Source organism: Zingiber officinale, chromosome 11A (assembly GCF_018446385.1).
Source record: "Zingiber officinale cultivar Zhangliang chromosome 11A, Zo_v1.1, whole genome shotgun sequence".
Classification (NCBI taxonomy): domain Eukaryota; kingdom Viridiplantae; phylum Streptophyta; class Magnoliopsida; order Zingiberales; family Zingiberaceae; genus Zingiber; species Zingiber officinale.
In genome coordinates this window covers 1,367,147-1,387,859 of record NC_056006.1, presented here as the reverse complement: position 1 = coordinate 1,387,859, position 20,713 = coordinate 1,367,147, and the positions used below count along the sequence as shown (strand labels likewise).

The following is a 20,713-nucleotide window of genomic DNA, read 5'->3' as shown; positions in this document are numbered from 1 at the left end:
GTCAGTATATTACCTGGGCGAGAAGTAGAACAATAATGATGAATTGCAGGATGCGCACGTAGTATAATGAAGTATATGTACCTTGCCATAAGAGATGGCCCACTATTTATATATCACTCTATAACTTCCATAATTATGAGATGACAGAGAATGTTGAGTGTCAGAAGTTATTGAGCAACGGAGTATATGCATCCTGGAAGGCGTATGACTAGTCTGAGGAATCTTTTACTACCTGTGTGCACCCTTTTTGTAACTGACGTCATTAATGAGACGGTTAAAAGAATATACGGTCCTAATGTGTCGGTTAAGGGGAAGTATAATCACCTCCGAGGAAGGTTCTTTAAGCTTACCTTATCTTAGAAGAATATTCTCTGACAGACAGTTGCTATTTTCTGAGAGGTGGTTAGGATTCTTTGATAATATTATTCCCTAACCATATCTCGGCCAGACGTTGACCTACTTGGACGAGTAATAAATGGAACCTTAAGTTTTATAAAGATGGTCAACTTTCTACACTTTGCACCTCACTGATATGCATGTGTAGTAATGCTGGAGGTATGGATGAGATACCGCCCCGTCCTTAGGATCGCTTGAATATATACTGGGAGTCTAGATTTGAGTGAAATACCGTCTGGTTCTTAGAGTCGCTCGAATATGTACGGGGAGTCTGGAGATCTGGCTGAAATACCGTATAATTCTTTGGGTTGCTCGAATATATGCTAAGAGTCTGAAGATCTGAGTGAAATATCGTCTGATTCTTTGGGTCGCTCGAATATATGCTCGGAGTCTGAAAATCTAAGTAAAATATCATTTGATTATTATGATCACTCAAATATATGTTGACAGTCCGAAGATCTGAGCGAAATCATAGAAGTAGGTTCTTTGAACCTGGATGATTTTATGACTGTCCTGCCATATATAAGGCCTGCCATATATAAGGCTACTCATCTTCTAGAGAATGGAGCAACAAATTCCTAGGGATTAGACCAACCTTTCGGTTGGGCGCCCTCACAACGGGAGATTGATCACTAATCATTAAAATAATATCTTGAGTTGTTGAGATCCAATTAGGTCATTGACTGTATCTAGGGCTTGGTTGCTCTTTTCTTAGGTAGGACCAGTCATTCTTGAATTAGAGGTTTTAGTACTGGATGAGAGGACGAATCTACCTAAGAGTGACTCTTTGACCACCACATTTCTTTGGCTTGAACCTCTACCTTACCTACTTCGCCTTCTGCATCAGCCCGAGTTTCTCATTTAACACCCATAGCAGAGATCTGAAGCGCCGACGAAGAGATGTCCTTCCAGATGCCGGTGGAGAAAACAAGAACACAGACAAATATCAGATCGAAGAACAGGAACCACTTTACCCGCGGCGGCGAGGGGCGAAGAGTGGCGGCCACGACGGCTTTGAAATGGGCGGTGTGAGACCCTGACGGCGGAGGGAACCGGCTATGTAACTCGGTTTGCAAACCGACCAGCCGGTCCAATTGACCATTCTTTTGACTTATTAGGGCGAAATTAAAAAACAATTATTTATTTATTTACTTATTTAATTAGCTAAAACCCATATATTCATGGACAAAAATCAAAATTTAATTCGCAATCGAATTGAGAAAAATATTAAAAATGTCTAAAAGAGTTATTTTAGAAATTACAATTCACAAAATCTAACTTACGGATTAGGCCGATAATTATGGCGATTAATTAGTAATCGCCGTCGTTTCGAGGCACCACCCGCTTCGCCTTCGGCGGGTCGTCGAAGGCCTCGAACCCCTCAGTTCCATCTCCGGCCACTCTCGTCTGCTGCTGCACCACCAGCGTCGCAGCCCGACATCCGAAGTCCGTCGATGCCAGCAAGTCTCCGATGGCTCCTAGTTCCGGGTACTCGCTCCACATCGACAACCCCACTGTCAGCGGCGAATCCTCCCCCACCCTCCGCCCCACCACCAGCAAATTGAACTGACCGCTCGTCTCCCTGATCACTCCCATCGTCTCCTCGCTGTCCCTCACCGCCTCCTCCCGGTACTCCACCCGCTCCCCGTCCACCTTCTGGATGCGGAATCGCATCAGCGCCTGCTCGTCCGCCTGTGCATCCGGCCCTTCCACCAGCCACTCCGTCGACGGAAGGAAACGCACCACCGTCAGACCGACGGCGCAGTTACCCGCCAGGCGTGCCCCCAGTGCGAGCGCCTCCCGGTCGTCCGCCCCGCCGAAGAAGTAGACCGCCACGCGCCGCAGTTGCAGCGGCCCCTCGGAGTTGACGATGATGCCGACAGAGCAGGGGGCATATTGCAGGACGTTGACGGTGAATGCCTGCATGGCGTGGCCCCCGCCGGAGATGAAGTTGCCGCTGGGGATGGCTTGCTTGTGGAAGGGGAGGATGACGATGGTAGTATTCTTGTCGAGGGCGAGGGAGCAGACGTCGTCGTGCATACTATTGTAGGGGGAGATGCAGATGTAGGGGAGAACCCAGATGCAGCCTCTGTCGAACTGCTTCTCGAAAAGCTTGAAGGCGTTCACGATGTGGTCGGAGTCGGAGATGGGGGCGGAGCTGTGGAGCTTGTAGTGGATGAGGATGGCATCGGCGCGGCCAATGAGCTGAATGAGATGGAGAAGGTAGACACAGATGGGGGAGTGGGACGACGGACCGGCGGCCTCGAGGAGGGAGAGAATGGGGTTTACGTTGTCCTGGTCGTGAACGCATGCGAGGATGCGGAACTCGCCGTCGGGCTCTGCGTGCTGCAGAGTCCGCCGGTCGTGAACCAGAAACCGGTCCTCCGGCCGGTACACGGACTTGAGCAGGGGAGTGGTGCTTCCGGCGAGGAGGAGGATGCAGATGATGACGATGGTGTAGATTTGGTCATCCACAACCTGTAAATTAATTGTTCGATCAATCAAGCATGCACACAGGTGATTTGGTGGAATGCTAGAACGAACGGACCTTGGTGTCTATCCACTCGAGAGCGCATCCCACTTCGTGTATTCCCTTGTTGATCATCATGAGGCCGGTGGCGAAAACCTCCCGGCGAGGCATGCTGGTGCAAAAGCAGGGAAGGACGGCGCCGACGAATTTGGTCGCAACGGCGACCGCTATCAAGATCACAAACACCCCCCACTCCTTACCGTTCACAAGCGACGTCAGGTCTATCCGCATCCCGGCGAGCGCTAAGGCCAACGGCAGAATCACCCCAGTGATGAAGCGGTCCAGGCGCTCCACCAGCGTGGTCCCTAGCGGCGCCCCGCCAGGAAGCACCATCCCGAAGAAGAAGGGGCCTGTGGTGCAATCGAAACCGATGAAGATGCCCATAAGGCTGCAGCCCACCGCCATGAGTAGGATGGCCATGAAGCTGGCCTCGCCGAGGAGCTCTCCCTCGGGCGTCCGCTGACAGAGCCAGAGCACCAGCGGCCGCAAGACGAACATGATGAGCGCCGCCATGGCGAGGAAGGAAAGCATCCCCGTCAAGCCCTGCAGGGCGTCGCCATGTCTCCTGAAGCCGGTCACGAACGTGCCGATGCAGGCGATGACGAAGAGGTGGACGATATCGGAGAGGATGGTCGCGGACATGGCCAGGCGACCAACCTTGGTGGTAAGGAGATTGAACTCGGCAAGGACGCCGGAGAGGACGGCGTAGGACGTGACGGACCAGCGGTCAGTAAAGATCAACATGAAATGTGATTGGGGGTTCTGTGGTGGCAAATCTCTGGTCATGGCTCTGGCGGCGAGGAAGACGAATAAGTAGGGGAACAGGGTGCCGCACATGGCCATGGCCACGGCCTTCCTCCCGGCCTTGGGGATCATGGTGAGGTCAACCTTGACGCCCACCACGAAGTAGAAGAGCATGAAGGAGAAACCGGCGATGGTGCCGAGCTGCTCAAAGCTCTGCTGGGTGAACATCTTATCAAAGATGGGACTTTTGCCAAGGAAATTAGGACCCAACAGCCACCCCGCCTGCAGCAATGATACTCACATAATCATTCGACGAAGAGATAGAGAGCGTCGCGTCGGAAAATACATAAGAATGAGGCGTACCACGACTTGGGAGACAATGAGGGGTTGGCCGAAGCGGCGGAGGAGGAGGTGAGTGAGGTTGGAGAGGAGGAAGATGAGGATGATTTGGTAGAGGAGGATGGGTAAGGAGAAGTGCAGAGGGTTGTCGCCAAGCCAAATGCCGGTGGAGGTGGTGAGCATGGCGCGGTAACAGTAGATGGAATTATCGCCGAGTGAGTCGCCATGGACGACGGAGGCATTCGCCATTTGCCGGAGAAGGAGAGTACGACAGAGCGAGAGAGGGAGAGGGAGGAGGAGAGGGACGAGAGCAGAGGGAGAAGCGGAGAGATCATTAAATCCAATGTTTGACTTTTCTTAATCCACGAGAAATAGATGTTTAAGATGCCCCTAGGTTAGTCCCAGGACGTAGCATAGACAAATGATATCTCTGATATAATAATCAAGGGTCGATTATCAAAAATTGATGATCTGATGTTTACCTCACTTACATGTACCTCCTTCTATATCTGTGGAGCCGACATTAGGGACCATTAATATAGCGGATCTATATTTAAGATGCCCCTAAGGCGTAGCACAGACGGTGGACGCATGATATCTCTAACGTGGTCAGGAGAACTAACGATTTGAGATTTATCCCACCATACGCATGAAGCATATGTATTGTATATATCTTCTCTATATCCGTGGAGCCGACTCTAAAAGAAACGTAAATGTAACTAATCTATATTTTAAAGATAATTAAATAGTTGAAATCAAATTAAACTAATTTAAAAGACCATCATTGTTTAATTAACACAATTAACTAAATACTAATCGCAATTTTAAGTGTCCCAATTCCAAAGAGAATCCATCACTTGGCCATCGCCCCACCATCCATGCTCCTCGTCGGCCGGAAGATGTCCGTTGAACGGCGGAGGAATGCTATCATCGACAATGCCGCCTGTCGGTTGTTGCAACGGCGTTTGAATCGCCGGTGACTCCTGCAACGGGCCGTCTAGCACAGGGATGTTTCCGGCGACCACATTGCTTAGCCATTCTAGAACAGGGATGTTTCGATTGATCATGTTGGCCGCCATTTTCTGCGACGGATGCAACGGAACGTCAGAGATGATGTTTCTGTTGACCACGTTGCCTAGCAGTACTTGTTGCGGCGGCGGCGGTGGAAGCACCGGCGATCCCTGCAATGAGCCGCCTACTACTTCTGGCGTCAGTGAAGGTCGCTCGTACGCGGTATCCTCGAACAATGAAACCACGATCACCACCATCCTGGCCGCCACCATCGGCCCCATCGCTCTCCCGCCCACCACATGCCCCTTTTCGCCGGCCAGGCACACTGCCAGCCACTGCGCCGCAGGTCGAGACGGCGATGGAAGGATCGATCCTGAGAGAGAGATGATCTCGAACTGACCTTGGAGAGGCAGCAAGACGTCGGCTCCGGCGGGGTCCTGGAGGGTCACAGTGGAGACGGCTCCGCTGCCGTTGATCACATTGACGCCGACGCGGTTTCGGCGTGCGAACCTAGCGACGCTCTCGAGTATGTCCTGGCCGGAGGCGACCTCCAACACGTGAGCCCACGCTTCGTTGCGTGGCAGCTTCGCCTTGTTCTTGGATCCCCGCCGTCGACCACGTCGCTTTAATCGGTTGTTCCCATGTTCTCTGCCCTCCCCACTGTCGCCGCCAGCGCCGCCATTGTTAATGTTCTTGAGCTTCTTTTTGACATCGGATTCCTGCAAGCTTTGATCTTGGTTGGAAGGAGGAAGACGATCCATTCGATTCACTTTCTTCTAAATTCTGCCACAAAATCTAAGACTATAATTAAACAAATAAATCAACAGATCAAACAAATATACAAGATTGATCCTGCTTAATCTCTCACTCTCTGTTTTCTTTTCTCCTTGTTGGAAGAAGAGTAGCGAAGAAGATTATAAAAAAGGTAAATAGAAATAGATCTGTTAGAGTGATTCAGTGTATTAATTTTAAAGGAAAGAAGAGCAATTAAGGAAATGAAAATTTTAAAATATATTGAAAGGGGGGAAGGTCCTAGGAAGGATTTATAAATGCATCAATGAAAGCCTTTTCACTCGCAATTTACACTAATTTAAACTATGTTATTTTATTTATTTTACCTAAATTATTGAACTTACCTACTACTCAATGCACTTACAAGATCATGTTTTTCTTATCCTCTTGCTCATTATGCGGGTGTTTAGATAGTTAGAGGGTGAAACGTTTAGTCTAATGAGTAAATGGAAGACCACCTTTAAGACACAACATGGGTTGTACGAGTGGATGGTCATACATTTCGGACTATCCAATGCACCCAACACATTCATGAGATTCATGCATCAAGTCTTACAACCTTTCATGGGAAAATTCATACTTGTATACTTGGATGATATCCTCATTTATAGCCCGACACGAGCTTTGCACCTTGATCACATTCGCACTGTTTTTGAGAAGTTAAAGGTGGAACACTTGTTCATCAATAACAAGAAGTGTTCTTTCTTCACAACCTCAGTTTTGTTTCTTGGATTTATAGTGTCTACCGATGGTGTTCGTGAAGATCCATCAAAGATAAATGCAGTTTTAGAGTGGTCGTAGTTAAAAATCATTCATGACATCCGAAATTTTCATGGATTGACCTCTTTCTATCGTCGATTCATCCAGAATTTCAGCACCTTAATTGTTCTTATCACTGAGTATCTCAAGGGGCATGGGTTCAAGTGGACTGAGGCGGCTACAACTAGTTTTCAGCTGGTGAAGGAAAAGATGACCGAAGCACCGTTCTAACACTTCCAAAGTTCACATTCACGCTGAAACATCAATTCAAGAGTCTTAATTGTGTTGCAGATGCTCTAAGCTGTCATTCTTCCCTGCTTACTACCATGAGCATTAAGGTTGTCGGCTTTGGATCTTTCTTAGATATACAACACATTATTGAATTGCATAACGAAGGATACTTTGACCGAGATAAGACATTAGCTCTCATCTCTTCTGACTTCTATTGGACGAAGCTAACCAGTGATGTAGCTCATTTCGTGGACCGTTGCTTTGTTTGTTAGCAATCTAAGGGAACCCTCACCAATGCTGATTCTATTCTAGTTGTGGTGGACCGATTCTCCATGATGGCTCACTTTGTGGCGTGCAGAAAAACCATAGATGCTGTTCGGATTGCCACCCTCTTCTTTAAAGAGATTGTGTGTTTACACAGTATTTCTTGAATTATTACTTTGGATTATGATACTAAATTTGTCAGTCAATTTTGGAAGATTTTATGAGAAAAGCTAGGGACGAAGCAAAATTTCATCAGCGCCTATCACCCTCAGACGGATGGTCAGATCGAGCTAGTGAATCACAGCTTAGGAAATCTTCTGAGATATCTCATAGGAACCAAACCGAAGCAATGTGATCTAGTTTTACCACAAGCAGAATTCACATATAACAAATCAAAGAATATGACCACTGCTTTGAGTCCTTTCGAAGTTGTTTATGGACGAAACTCATCCGGGGGGTATTGAATTGAGTCCCTATTTTGCGTCCCGGACAAGCTAACCCCAAGGCTGAGGATATGGCCAAGCATCTTCGAGTTATTCATGAGCAGGTTAAGCAAGCTATTCAAGAAAGCAACACCGAATATAAAATCAAGGCAGATCGGCATTGACGTCAGGATTTTTTTTTACATTGGTGATATGGTTTGGGCTGTATTAACTAGTGATCGTTTCCCTGTTGGTGAATACGACAAACTCAAAGAATGAAAGATTGGATCTTGCGAGGTACTAGAAAAGATTAATGACAATACCTAAAGGTTGCGACTTCCTAGTTATTTAAAAACTTCTGATGTTTTTAATGTAAAACACCTAAGTCATGGTGCTCTGAAGCCGGATACACCCACCCTAAACTCGAGGACGAGTTCTCTTCAACTCCAAGCAACTGGTGTAGGAGAGAATCCAAAATTGGTTTTTTTAAGTAGTTATCTGTTAATTAAGTTTAGTTTATTTTTTATATTTAATTTTGTCCTAAATCTTAGGAACCGGGTCTTGATAGTTAATTTATCCTAAATCTTAATCTTAGAGAATAAGTCTAGTTGGTTATTTTTCTGTTTAGATTTTTTTAGGATTTTGAGAGCTATGTAAACTTATGCTTAGATGATGTTTGGGGGCAAGTTATTTTGATAATGAATCAATTGGTTTCGTTTAAGCCATGTTATGACTACGTCTCTTTTGTTCTTTATTTCCCGCTCTTATTTTCTCAAGAAGTTTTTTTTAAAAAAAAAAATTTATCTTGAGCTACTTCTTATTTCATTATTTCTTTCTTGTTTCTTGTTAATCCCTTTGTAACTTTACGACCCAGAATAATCTATATTTTGCTCGGCGTCAGATAGAGATCAATTTCCTACAAATGCATGCCCTAGGAAAAACTCCTCACCCCTTAATTAAACAGTCGGCTATAAACTGACACCGAGATTTACCTTCCTATAACTTGGGGGCAAACTATGAAAGATGCCTAGAATGAGTATAATCATATTTTACTTCAACAAGTCTTACATAAGTTCTAATGGGGTTAAGAGTTTGATGACTTAATCGCACACATACTTGTGTCATTTTAGTGTAAATGTGGTTGTATTGAACTTTAGTGTAAAATTATCAACACATATTTTTTTAACAATTATATGAAATGATAAGGTTTTTAATGCGGTGGCTTTAATATCAGAATTAATACTTCTACAATCTATTGATTAGAAAGAGAATAACCAAGAAATAGGAAAAATACCACGTTCCAAGAAGGAGAAGATGATGACTCAAAATAGAAGTAAACCAAAATTGTCCTAAAAGATGAAACAAGACCCTTAAATAGACCAAATATCCCAAGTTTTAAGATAACAATACCAAAATTAACCAAAAAAAAATAAAAATACAAAACTACTATAGATAGTAAAAAAATGTTCGGATACTCCGAAACGAATCTAAATGTTAGAATTTGGGCCTAAAATTTTGCGATTATAAGTACCCCAGTAATAAATGTGGATCTTCGAATCTTGTACGTGTGACCACCAACAGAGTCTGATTCTGAGTCTCGAGTCAAAAGTTATACCCTTTAGAAGATTATTCTATGAAACTTGCATCATTCTCCCCAAGGTGGAAAAAATTCACCCTCGAGTTGTAGACCACTTCATCTTCAGAAGAATCGTTATAGAATAAAATCAAATGCTTCACATTAAAAACATCGGTCGTGCAAATATAATTAGACAACCTCAAGCAATACATATTACAGTTTATTTTCTCAAGAATTTTGATCAACCTAATCTTCTTGGTTGATAGTTTGACAAAATGATCATTCGTTAAAATCACCCACAATAAGTCCCCAATATCAAAATCCAAGTGTTGTCGCTTTTGGTCTGTTCTATCTTTGTACTTGGAATTAGGGATGGATAAATGATCTTATACCATTTTATGGATCTCCTCGAAACAATTCATGAAGACAACTGCCCTACTATGTACTAGACCTATGCTAGGCAATGTTAACAAATCCAGTGGACCATGAGAGTGAGCTGAATAAGTTGTAGGATCGTAAGAGTCAAGAGAAGGGGGTGAATCTTGATCGTTTAATATCTTTTCTTTTCTTGCATAAAACTGAATCAAAGTGAATAGCAGCGGAATAAAAAAAGAGACAAAGATTCAGTCGATTTTACTTGATTTATAATCTAGTGGCTACTACTTCAAAACTCACAATCCTTGATCACTTTCGATGGGAAGTCGAATATAATTCTTCCAAAGAAGCAGATTCGTACAAGTATGAAAGAGGATAGTAACAATACTACTATCTTCAATGAATAAGTGCAAGTATGAACATAAAGTACCAACAACAATAGTAAAAGGTTAAGCGCGGTTGTTGGTAAGCCTCTTAACGTAGAAGTATCATTACTTGCACGAGTAGTAGCAGTAGGAACAGAATGAAGCAAAGAGTGAACTGATGATTTGGCTTGGACCTCAAGGTCTTTTTTTATAGGCACCGTTCAGTCGACTGAAACCCCGTTCAATTGATTGAACCTATCAGTCGACCAAACCTCCTATTAGTCGACTGAACTTTGTGCCCTTCCTTGTTTGCCCCGATTCGATCTGCTCAATCCCATGATTTTCGCTATTAGGTTGACCAATCAAGATTATCTGTCGACTAAACCTCTAGATTTCCTTTCCCGTGAGATCTAATCTGACCGGCTGTCATTTCCTTTTATAGATTGGTTGGCTGATCCAATTTATCAGTCGACGAAACAAGGTGTATACCATATTCACTGAGCTTTGATCTAATCTTTGTCACGCCGGTCTGGTTAGTCGACTGATCCCACTAATCGGTTGATTGAAAACATTATGCATCATATTTGCTAGATAGATCTGTGCCAGGCTAGCTAGATCGGTTGACTGATCCTAACAATTTGTCTACCGAACCTTCAGTCAATTTCGGAACTTTATTTAATTGCAAAATAAAGTTAGCACAAGCAATATATAATAATAGAATCCTACAAAATAAAGTTAGCACAATAGATAGTAATGATGCATGAGTATGACAGTTAGGATTTTCTTGATCTTAACTTAGAAACTTCTATTGGTTTCTTCAGTTAGATAAACGCCTAAGTTTGCTCCTACCAGAATACGACCTTATTGCACTGTGACATAGGGGAAGAAAATCTGGGTGCGACGTTTGAATTAGAAGTTTGTAGAAAAAGAAATAGGAAGATAATTTATAAATAAAGAAGAGCCACATATAAGTTTAAACGAAAATAATTTGTTTATTCAAATCAAATCCAAACTTAACATCATTTTATAAGAGCTATAATTTTTTGTTTAAATAACCTAAGAAATAAGAAGAAGTCGTAAAAAAAATTGCAACAGAAAAAGAAAAAAATAAAAATAACTAATCTTTAAAAAAAAAATCTAATCTGACTTTAGAAAAATTAATCCTATAAAAAAAGAGATAAATCTACATTAATTTTTATAAAATAAAACTAATTCTAAAAATTTGAAACAAGAAAAGTAAAAAGACCAAATCTAGAATGATCCCGTCTGGAAGCTGAGTCGGATAGAGGCTGGCCGCGCTGTCCTTCGTGTTGACGGAAAGTCGTGGAGACTCCTTGTTGACCTGGTACCTGCCGGAAAGGTTCCCACGGGTGAATGACGAGGTGTGATGACTGGGACGATGAGGCGAAGGTCTCCTGCGCACACTCAGACAAGCCCCCAGGTCGTTAGAGACCAAGAACCAGGGAAAAAGTCCCCGGGTCAGACCCTCCGACGCTCAAGTTAGGTACTTTTTATCCAAAAGTACAGTGAAACAAAAGAACGAAAAGTAAAGGATGAAATGTGAAAAGATGAGTGAGCGTACCTGCGTAAGGAAAAAGTCTCCCTTTTTATATGGCAGTGGATACTTCTGGAGTCTGACGAGTGTCAGACAATGTAGAGTGTCAAGATTTATCTAACGGTAAATGACACATGACATCTTCCTATAAGTCTAAGAGGGATCAGTGGGCAATGAGTCATAGACCGTTAGCATATTTCCTGACATGTGATTATTCTCTGACAGTTTGTTACGATTCTTTGGCTTGATTGTCATATAGTGTGTGCTCGCCTCGGTCCGTTAACCCTGGACTAGGTCCTCGTACCTGCAAATCTTGACTTGTGGGCACAGACTTGCATTCCCTGGCGCATTCCCTGGCTTGTATTTGTTGCCTTGTAAATCCATATCTGTATGTTCAACCTTGCATTTGTCATTTGGTAAATCTCGGTAAATCCAGACCTGCGCATATCGCCCTACCAATCTAGTCCTTCGCTTGTCATTCCTTAAGTCTCGTCCCGTATGCACGACCCTGCTCCGTATTTTATCCTGTAAGTCCTGAATCATACATCCTGACCCACATATCCTGTTCTACATGTCTTGCCCTGTAAATCCTGACCTGTAAACCTTAGTCCGCTTACCCTGAACTGTATGTCCTAGTCCGTATGTCCGGCTCTACATATTTTATTCTATGAGTCCTGACCTGTATCCTGTAAGTCCTGACTAGTAAGCCTTAGTCCGCCGGTCCTGACCTATACGCCTTGATCCGTGTCTCCTGTTCTGCTTGTCTTATCCTGTGAGTCCTGACCTGTATCCCGTAAGTCCTGACCTATAAGCCTTAGTTCGCCTATCCTGACCTGTATGTCTTACAAACACACACTTTTTCATAGTAGCATAAAATTTTTTACTGCACAACACATTACAAACCTCTCTCACATGTTGCAAATGTTCTTTTGAAGTCACACTATATATCAGGATATTATCAAAATACACCACCACAAACTTACCAATAAATGGCCACAACAATTGTTTCATCACACGCATTAATGTACTAGGGGCATTGGATAAACCAAAAGGCATCACAAGTCACTCATACAAGTCCTCCCTAGTTTTAAAAGTTATTTTCCATTCATCCCTAGCCTAATGCAAATTTGATAATACCCACTCTTCAAGTCCAACTTGGTGAACATAGTTGCTCCACTTATCTGATCAAGTAAATCATTCAAACGAGGAATGAGAAAGCGGTACCTGACAATGATTTTATTGATGGCATTGTTGTCCATGCACATATGCCAAAATTTTTTTTAATACCAAAAGGGCAAGTACAACACAAGGACTCATACTTTCCCTTATATGACCTTTATCCAGCATATCTTCAACCTGTCGTTGCAATTCTTCATGCTCACTCAAACTCATCCGGTAATGTGATCTATGCAGTAGAGATGCCCCTGACTCCAAATCAATTTGATGCTAAATATCTCATTGAGGAGGTAACTTATTAGGTAGCTCTTCAAGAAAGATATCACCAAATTTTGTCATTAATCGAGCCACTTAATCTGGAATAGTTATAAGTACCCCAGGTTGATTTTGATGTGATCAATCAAGTCAAATTAGGCTCTACATTATCTGATGCCTTGTGTCAAAGTGTGCAGAGATTTATGAACACAAGAAGTCGAGTAGAAGACTCAGCAGAAGAGAAGGAAGGCACGAGAAGCGAGTGACAGGCTCGGTGCATCCGAGAGACAAGAAGCTACAGAAGAGTACACCGATAGACGAGAAGGACGCGCGTGACACTTTCGAGGAACAAGAAATTGAGGAGGAAGTCTGCTCGAGGAGAAGGCTGGAGTTGGGTTCGGGTAAGCTCAATTCTAGATGACCATAGAATCACGTAAGCGACCGGAATAGTCAGACAAGTCAACATGAAGTTAACTTGTCCTAGGTGCCTGGACCTTGTCCCAAGTACCTGGATCTTGTCCAGTCACCCAAACTCCAGGTGCACGGACCAGTCCGGGTGCTCGGACCACCTTGGGCAAGCAAAGGTGCTCTGTCGAGACGTTGCTATGAGGATGATATTCATAGTCTATGCCAACAAAACTCCAAGCACCTGAACCGCGTCCAGGTGCTTGGGTACCGAGAAAATCCTATCATGGAGCTGTTGCGAGCCATTGAGAAGTAGATAACGCACCACTATTAAGGTGTCCGGACTCGATCCAGGTGCCCGGAGTTGCCACGTCAGCCAATGACTAAACTCAATCAGTCAGCTATAAATAGAGCCCTAGTCCTTGTAGTTCAACACAACACTTGTTAACAAACTTTGTACTTTTAATTCTAATTCTGTTTTTACATTTCTATGCTTTTAACACGGTAAAAGGCTACTCCACCTTTATCAAAAAGGAGATCTTTCTATTAAAGCTTTTACTTCTTTGGATTAACAAACCCCTTTATTGCAAACCAAGTAAATTTTGCCTCGTCTTTTAATTTACGTATATTATCTCTTGTTCAACTAACTTGTGTTTATCTTTGCTACATTTGGAAAGTAAAAAAAACTTTGTAATCAACGGGACCAAAAATAGTACTAGGTTCAAATGCTTTTGCCCATCAACATAAACCCCCTTTCTGCATTCTGCAACTCCTCATTCAACTGAGCCATGGACAATAAAATCGATGCTTCACCTGTAGGCTTTGTTTTCCCACTACTGGTTGGCCAAGTAGTAGCACAATTTTTGCTCCCTCAAACACAAAACTATAAGTATTAAGTCATCCATCATGATGCACCTATCTATCATACTACCAAGGTTTACCTAACAATAGGTGACAAGCCATCCATTGCTACCACATCACACCAAACAATATCTTTATATTTTAGACCAATAGAAAAAGAAACAAGAGCCCTTCTTGACATCGATACCTCATCCCCCTTCTTGAGTCATTCTAATTTGTATGGGTTGGGATGATTTTGTCTTAATATTTAACTTTTGAATGACTTCAGTAGATATGATATTTTCACAACCTCCAGCATCGATCACAAAATGACATTACTCTATTTAGAACGGTGCATGTCAATTGAAAAATATTACTTAGCAACTAGTCATCGTCTACCGATTTCAGCATCAAACAGGAACGTCGAACAACCAAAGTTGTCCCAAAATCTCCTTCCAACAACACTTCATCTGTGGCCTCCTCGTCATACTCAGGGTCTCCAGAGAGTTTTGCCATGTCATCTTCACAATCTTCATTCTCCATGAATAGTATTTTCTTTGCCGCAATATTCTTACAATCTGATTGTCTATGCCCAATCTCTCCACAGTTAAAGAACTTTATTCCACCGCCATTGTTGTCACTTCCTCTATTAATTTGTCTGACACCCCTGTTACCAAACACATCACTCACACCACTAGGCTGTCCACTTTCAGTGTTCATAGGAGAAAATCGACTATTTCATTGTGCATGTTTTTCTACCACTAAGGCCCTCTAGTGTGCAACAAATATAGAAATAGGATCAAACATATTAACTATGTCTTGAATATGATGTCTTGACCCCTCGATGTATTGTGCTATCAACTGATCTTCCGTCTCGTGTATTTCATTCCTCGCAATTAGTTGAAAACAATTTAGAGGTATATTTATCCATTGACTAGGTACCTTGCTTCAAATTTTGCAACCTTTGATACATTAGTTGTTGGAAGTTGTACAATAAAAATGTTTCCTACATGAGCTTCTCCATCTTTTTCCAATTGGTAAATTTTGCCTTACCCAACCCGTTCCGGGTTCATTGCAATTGTTGCCACCATGCAATCACTCTCCCGTGTAATCTAGTCGCAACCAAGGGCACCTGTTTGTCTTCAAGTTGTTCTTTAAAATCCAGAATTATCTCTACAGAGGTCAACCAATCCAAGAATTCCTTAGGTTGTAGGCTTCCATGAAACTCAAGAATTTTCATTCTCATACCTGACTCCCAACACTGGCGATCTTCCTCTACTATTGCTTGGCGCCGCCTGTAGGAAGCCCCCTCTTCATAGGCCTCCTCCTCCTCCTCACCCGTTTCCACATCTAAGTTCTCTCGATGACGACGATGGGTTAGATTTCTTCTAGTTTGGTTCTCGAGCAATGCCTCCATCTTGTCAGCAAGACAATCCACACCCCCTTTGATTCACCCCACCTGTTCATCCATCATCTCTCGATACTATAGCAATACATAATATGAAAGCATATATAGGAAAGAATAAAGAGATGACGAACAAATAGAAGACAATTGCTTCTTTATTATTGATTAATTATCATAGACTAACAAGCCTATTTATACATATGGTCAAAATAATTTATAGAAAAGTATTATGCTAAATATGGTAACATATTATGATAACTATGGTAATAACGAATATAGAAATAATGATAAATATTATAATATATTATGATAACTATGATAATAGTTAATATAAAAATAATAATAAATATGGTTTGGATTGCAATCCAAACATGGTAAATTATTAATAATTGAAATCAATCTCTGAATTTCTTGAACTGTTATCTTTGTCGTTAATGACAACGTTCATACACGTTGTGGACGTTGTCAACGCATTGTTGTCTTCGTGGTGGCATGATCTCGCAGGATCAGTTTAGCTCTAATATCAACTGACGCAGTGGATACTATCGACTCTATAGATTCACAGACAAATACCAAAATTTGTAGTTCTACATTCTATTGATTCAAAAAAGAATACCAAGAAATAAGGAAAATATCTTGTTCCAGGAAGGAGACGATGTTTCAAAATAGAATTAAATTAAAATTATCTTAAACCATGAAACATAACTCGTAAATAGACCAAATATCCTAATTTTAAGATAATAATACCAAAATTAACCAAAAAAAGTCAAAAATATGAAAATTATTATAAATAGTAAAAATATGTTTGGATGCTCGAAAATAGGTATACACGGTAGAATTTAGGTCTGAAACTTGGTAATTTCGTGTACCCTGTAATAATCATGGATTTTTGAATTATGCACATATGACCACTAACATAATCTGCTTCCAAATTTCGAGTCAAAAATTATATTCTCTGAAAAATTACTTTACAAAATCTACATCAATTTTTATCTAGTCATCAATGAAATGATTTCATAACATTTTTTCATTTGTGCAAGAAATAGATGAATTTGCTCGTCCAGGAAAATGGTGCAGCAGCACTAAAATATTGTTTCAATTTCTTAGACATTTAAGAATCAAGTCTCAGATTCGATGAATTAACGGATGAATTTTTTTAATTGATGGTTGATCTAAGAACACTAAGACATTTAAGAACCGAGTCTCAAATTCAACGAATTAATTTTTTAATAAATGGTTGATCTAAGAACATTTAATTGACAGACCACCCATTACAAGTACTTCACGATTTATCCTAATAGTTAGTGAACTTCAATAGAGTTCAGCCGATCACCCCTAGATTAGTTGACATAAGTTAAATATCTAGTATCAACTAAAAATAAATTAAAAAAAAATAGATAAACTTACTTAAGTCTTATGAAAAGTCAACCTTCTAAGTGCTGAACTTAGAGAGATCATATCTATATTTGTAAATATATTATAAGTTTTACATCCTGAGCACTACAAATCTACGTACTGTTTAATTAAGTTTTTCCCTTTCTTGAAATATAAACAGAAATTTTAGGTGAGCATCGATTTGCAATAGAGCATGCCATGAAAACTTTCATATATAGTTAGAGCCCAACAACATAATATCGATTCAAAGTAGACCCGGAGAAATAAGAAAATCATCAAAATTATTCTCTTCTGTCGAACTAGATACGAGAGGAGCACTGCATCAGCAATATTAGAGTAGTTATATTAACGACCTCAGCTCTCCTTCTAGTATCTCCAGATCCTTGTCGGTTGGTAGTTGGAAGTCGTCGTTGACCGGATCCGAGAGTTGACCATGAAAAAGCGGCGCGGTGTTGATGCTGCCAACGCCGCCCAACAATGGCGGCGGAAGGATCGGCGGCACTTGAAACTGCGTGCTGCTTCGTTCCGGCGGCTGCTCCTCGGGTATGAGCGGCAAGCGCTCTAAGTACGCGTTGTCGAACGAGAAGGCTGTGACCATCACCGGCCCCAGCGCCACCAACGGCCCCACTGCAGCGCCGCCCGCCATCTGTCCGTGCCCGTTCGCCAGATGCACCGTCAGACACGCCGTCGCTGCCAGAGACGGCGGCGACAGGATCGACCCTGAGAGGGAGACGATCTCGAAGGGCCCTCGCAGCTGCAACGTGGAGCCCGTCGGGCTGCGGATGGACGCGCAGGCGACGGTCCCGCAGCCGCTGGTCACCATGATGTCGACCATGCGGCGGCGCACGAACTGGGAAATGCTCTCGACGACGTCATGGCCGGTGGGGACCTCCATCACATGCACTCGCACTGCATTGCCACTCTCACGTCTTATGACCAATGGCGCCTTCGACTTGTTCTTAGATCCTGGTGGACGACCACGCTTCGACTTATTTTCGTCGCCGTTATTTTTAACATGGCTGCTGCTGCTGCTGCTGTTTCTATTGTTGTTGTTGTCGGTGTTGTTGTTGTTGACATTGGGCAGTTGCATTCTTTGATCTTGAGGGAGGTAGGGAGGAAGATGATTCATCCTTCACTTTCTTCTGCAATTAACTAAACATTTTAGTCAATTAATCATATGAACTAAACTGAACATACATAAACAAATTAAAAAAAGGAAAAAGAAAAAAAAACATACATAGGAAAGGAAGAGAATAGAATAGAAGGAGCAATATTGCTTACCAAGTGCATTGTGTTGTGGGTCAGTGTGCATTTTAAATTATGAGAAATGAATAACTAGAAAGGAAGGAAATAAAATATTGCAAAAAAATTTAATATAAAAAATATAAAAAAGTGGAAGGTGACTAAGCTTGGAAAGTTTTTTCAAACTACATTCAAAGGCCTGCCTATCTTTAATTTTGTTGCTGTTTATTGTGCTATTGTTGTTGAGCTTATTGGCTCTTAATTCTTTCTATTCATGATGTTTCGATTTTTACAAGCTAATCTATTAGGTAACGTACGGAATATCAAAATGGGTTAGATTATTTGTAGAACAAGTTGATTTGGTTGCAAAAAAAAAAAAAAAAAAAAAGAAGTAATTCTACTTGTAATTAATATCTAAGTACACTAATCAAATATTCTAATTCATTTTTTTGATTGCCTCCATTCTCTTTTAAATTGAAGTTGTTGAACAAGAAATAGGCAATAAAAAGTGAGGAAATATAATTTGTGGTGGCATTTGAACCACAACCATTATATGTACAACTTTGTAACAATGATTTAAATTTGAGAATTAAGTTAGTTGCTCTAATAATATATATTTTGTCGCTTAAACAAAAGACAAGCTAGGTAGTTTCGACGATTAACCTCTATTAGGCCTTATCGATATTTATTTATCGATTGTCGTTTTTGAAACTTGTCTAGTTACTTCTATGGTAATTTTATAACAAATTAGAGAAGCCTAGACTTAATCTTAACTAGGAAAATGGCTAAATAAGTACAAGTAAACTTGAATTCTAACAAAAAAAGGTTGAAGTAGTCTAGTTAAGTTTGCTCGAATTGGATGTAGTTTAGCTGAAGTATTTATGGTATGGTTGAGTTGTGGATAGTTTTTCATAAAATAACATGAAATCATTTTTTAGTGAGATTAAATGTGCCAAGATTGTCAAAAGGGGTGGGTTGATTTCCAAGAGAAAAATGGAAAGATAAAAGTTTTATCAATAAGCCAACAAATGTATATACTAAATAGTACATCTCAATTATAATTTAATTAGGGTTTGATATATGAGAGAGAACTTCAAGAAAATTCAGCTTATATCGTATCAGAAGACTTGGTTGTAGGATTTTTATGCACGTACCTAAGGAATTAAGCCACTAGGTTGTAGAACTTTTATGCGCATGCCGAAGGAACAAAGGTTGTAAGCAAGCCAAGCCGAGTCAAGTTTGTTGTGTTAAAAGATTTTTTGATAAGATAACTAAGTAAGACAAGCGCCCAAGCCTAAAATGATTAAACCGTTGAAATGATTATTATTCAAGTTTGGTTAGATTTTTTTTTATGAGTTTGAGCTTGGTTCATTTAGATATTATCAAACTCTCACTTCAAACTTATTTGATTATTTGAAATTTTTATATTTTAAACTTGTTTAGTTGAGCTTGATAATACAAACTTATTTATTTATTTTTTATATTTTTTATTTATTTAGCATGCTGATAAGAGCTTTTTTACTGATGAACATGATTCATGAATATATTTTCATGAACATTAACAAGTTCAACACATATGTGTTAAAAAGTTTGTTCGTTAAATTTAACGAGTTATTCATTTAATTGATCTTGTGTATTGAACGTACATAAATAGATTCTTACCTAGCTGAACACCAAACTTGTTCACGAACATTCGATTCATTTACAACCATACTTTAGAGGTTGGCATATACAGATGAGTCCTCTTACACCCCCAATGTAGTCCTTACAAATCATCGAGTCTCCATTGTCTGTGTTAACCTGTTAGATAAACATACATTATAAATAGTCCATTAGGAGAATCCCTCGTAAGTCTCCCACCCACAAATCTCAAGAGCTAGTAAATTTGTAGTTTCGACCTACTAGATGATCATCTACCATACGAACACGTTGATTTATCTCTCTTCCACAAGGCCATGAAGCGGACAGTGGAGCTAGTAAATTTGTAGTTTCAACCTACTAGATGATCATCTACCATGCGAACACGTTGATTTATCTCTCTTCCACAAGGCCATGAAGCGGACAGTGGAGGGACGGTTGGGGTGAACATAATCATCACTTTACATCCCACATTGAATGTGTCCTCATTGCCAAGTATAATGTTGTGGGGCTGACAATGAGGGGCGTTTAGGACGAGTAAAATCATCATTTACTTCATGAACAACAAGTATAATCATTCCCAAAGAGTGAAAAAGAAGGGGGAAAAAAACTTGGATCATTCGACTGACTTAAGCATGGAGGTGTTGCTAGGAGCACTCACAGTGCCCTCTGACATTTTCCTTTGCTAGAGGTCGACATTAATTTGAGAAGCCCCCAAACTGCTGACTTTCAAGTTTTCTCATAGCACCCAACAAGGTAAGGTGTTGAATTTTAGCAGCAGCATCATAAATTCTTTGAACATAAGAAGAAGAATGTCCATCATCACAAACTTTGGGATTAAAAAAACAACACAGTTCTTGCAACCATGAAACATTATATTAGAGGTAGGACATTGATAAGAAGCACGAGAAATAGGAACAAGACTTGCAAGCGGCAAGATCTTGGTGAAATTTAATTTACTCCTGGCCGATTGCATCCTTGTTCAAGAGCTCGCCATT

The 20,713-nt window shown here is 41.2% G+C and overlaps 3 protein-coding genes across 3 annotated transcripts; all 3 read right to left on the bottom strand.

The window, feature by feature from the left end:
- Positions 1-1,253: 1,253 nt before the first annotated feature.
- Positions 1,254-4,258, bottom strand: LOC122032800 (cation/H(+) antiporter 15-like). The gene is made up of 4 exons (XM_042592113.1): positions 4,034-4,258; positions 2,945-3,952; positions 1,735-2,874; positions 1,254-1,499 (listed from the first exon to the last, which is right to left on the bottom strand). The coding sequence occupies exons 1-4, from the start codon at positions 4,256-4,258 to the stop codon at positions 1,254-1,256; spliced, it is 2,619 nt and encodes an 872-aa protein (XP_042448047.1).
- Positions 4,259-4,833: 575 nt separating this feature from the next.
- Positions 4,834-5,781, bottom strand: LOC122032799 (AT-hook motif nuclear-localized protein 18-like). The gene has a single exon (XM_042592112.1). The coding sequence runs from the start codon at positions 5,779-5,781 to the stop codon at positions 4,834-4,836; it is 948 nt and encodes a 315-aa protein (XP_042448046.1).
- Positions 5,782-17,175: 11,394 nt separating this feature from the next.
- Positions 17,176-17,964, bottom strand: LOC122032798 (AT-hook motif nuclear-localized protein 26-like). The gene has a single exon (XM_042592111.1). It carries the CDS (start codon positions 17,962-17,964, stop codon positions 17,176-17,178), a length of 789 nt encoding a protein of 262 aa, XP_042448045.1.
- Between the last annotated feature and the right edge of the window lie 2,749 nt (positions 17,965-20,713).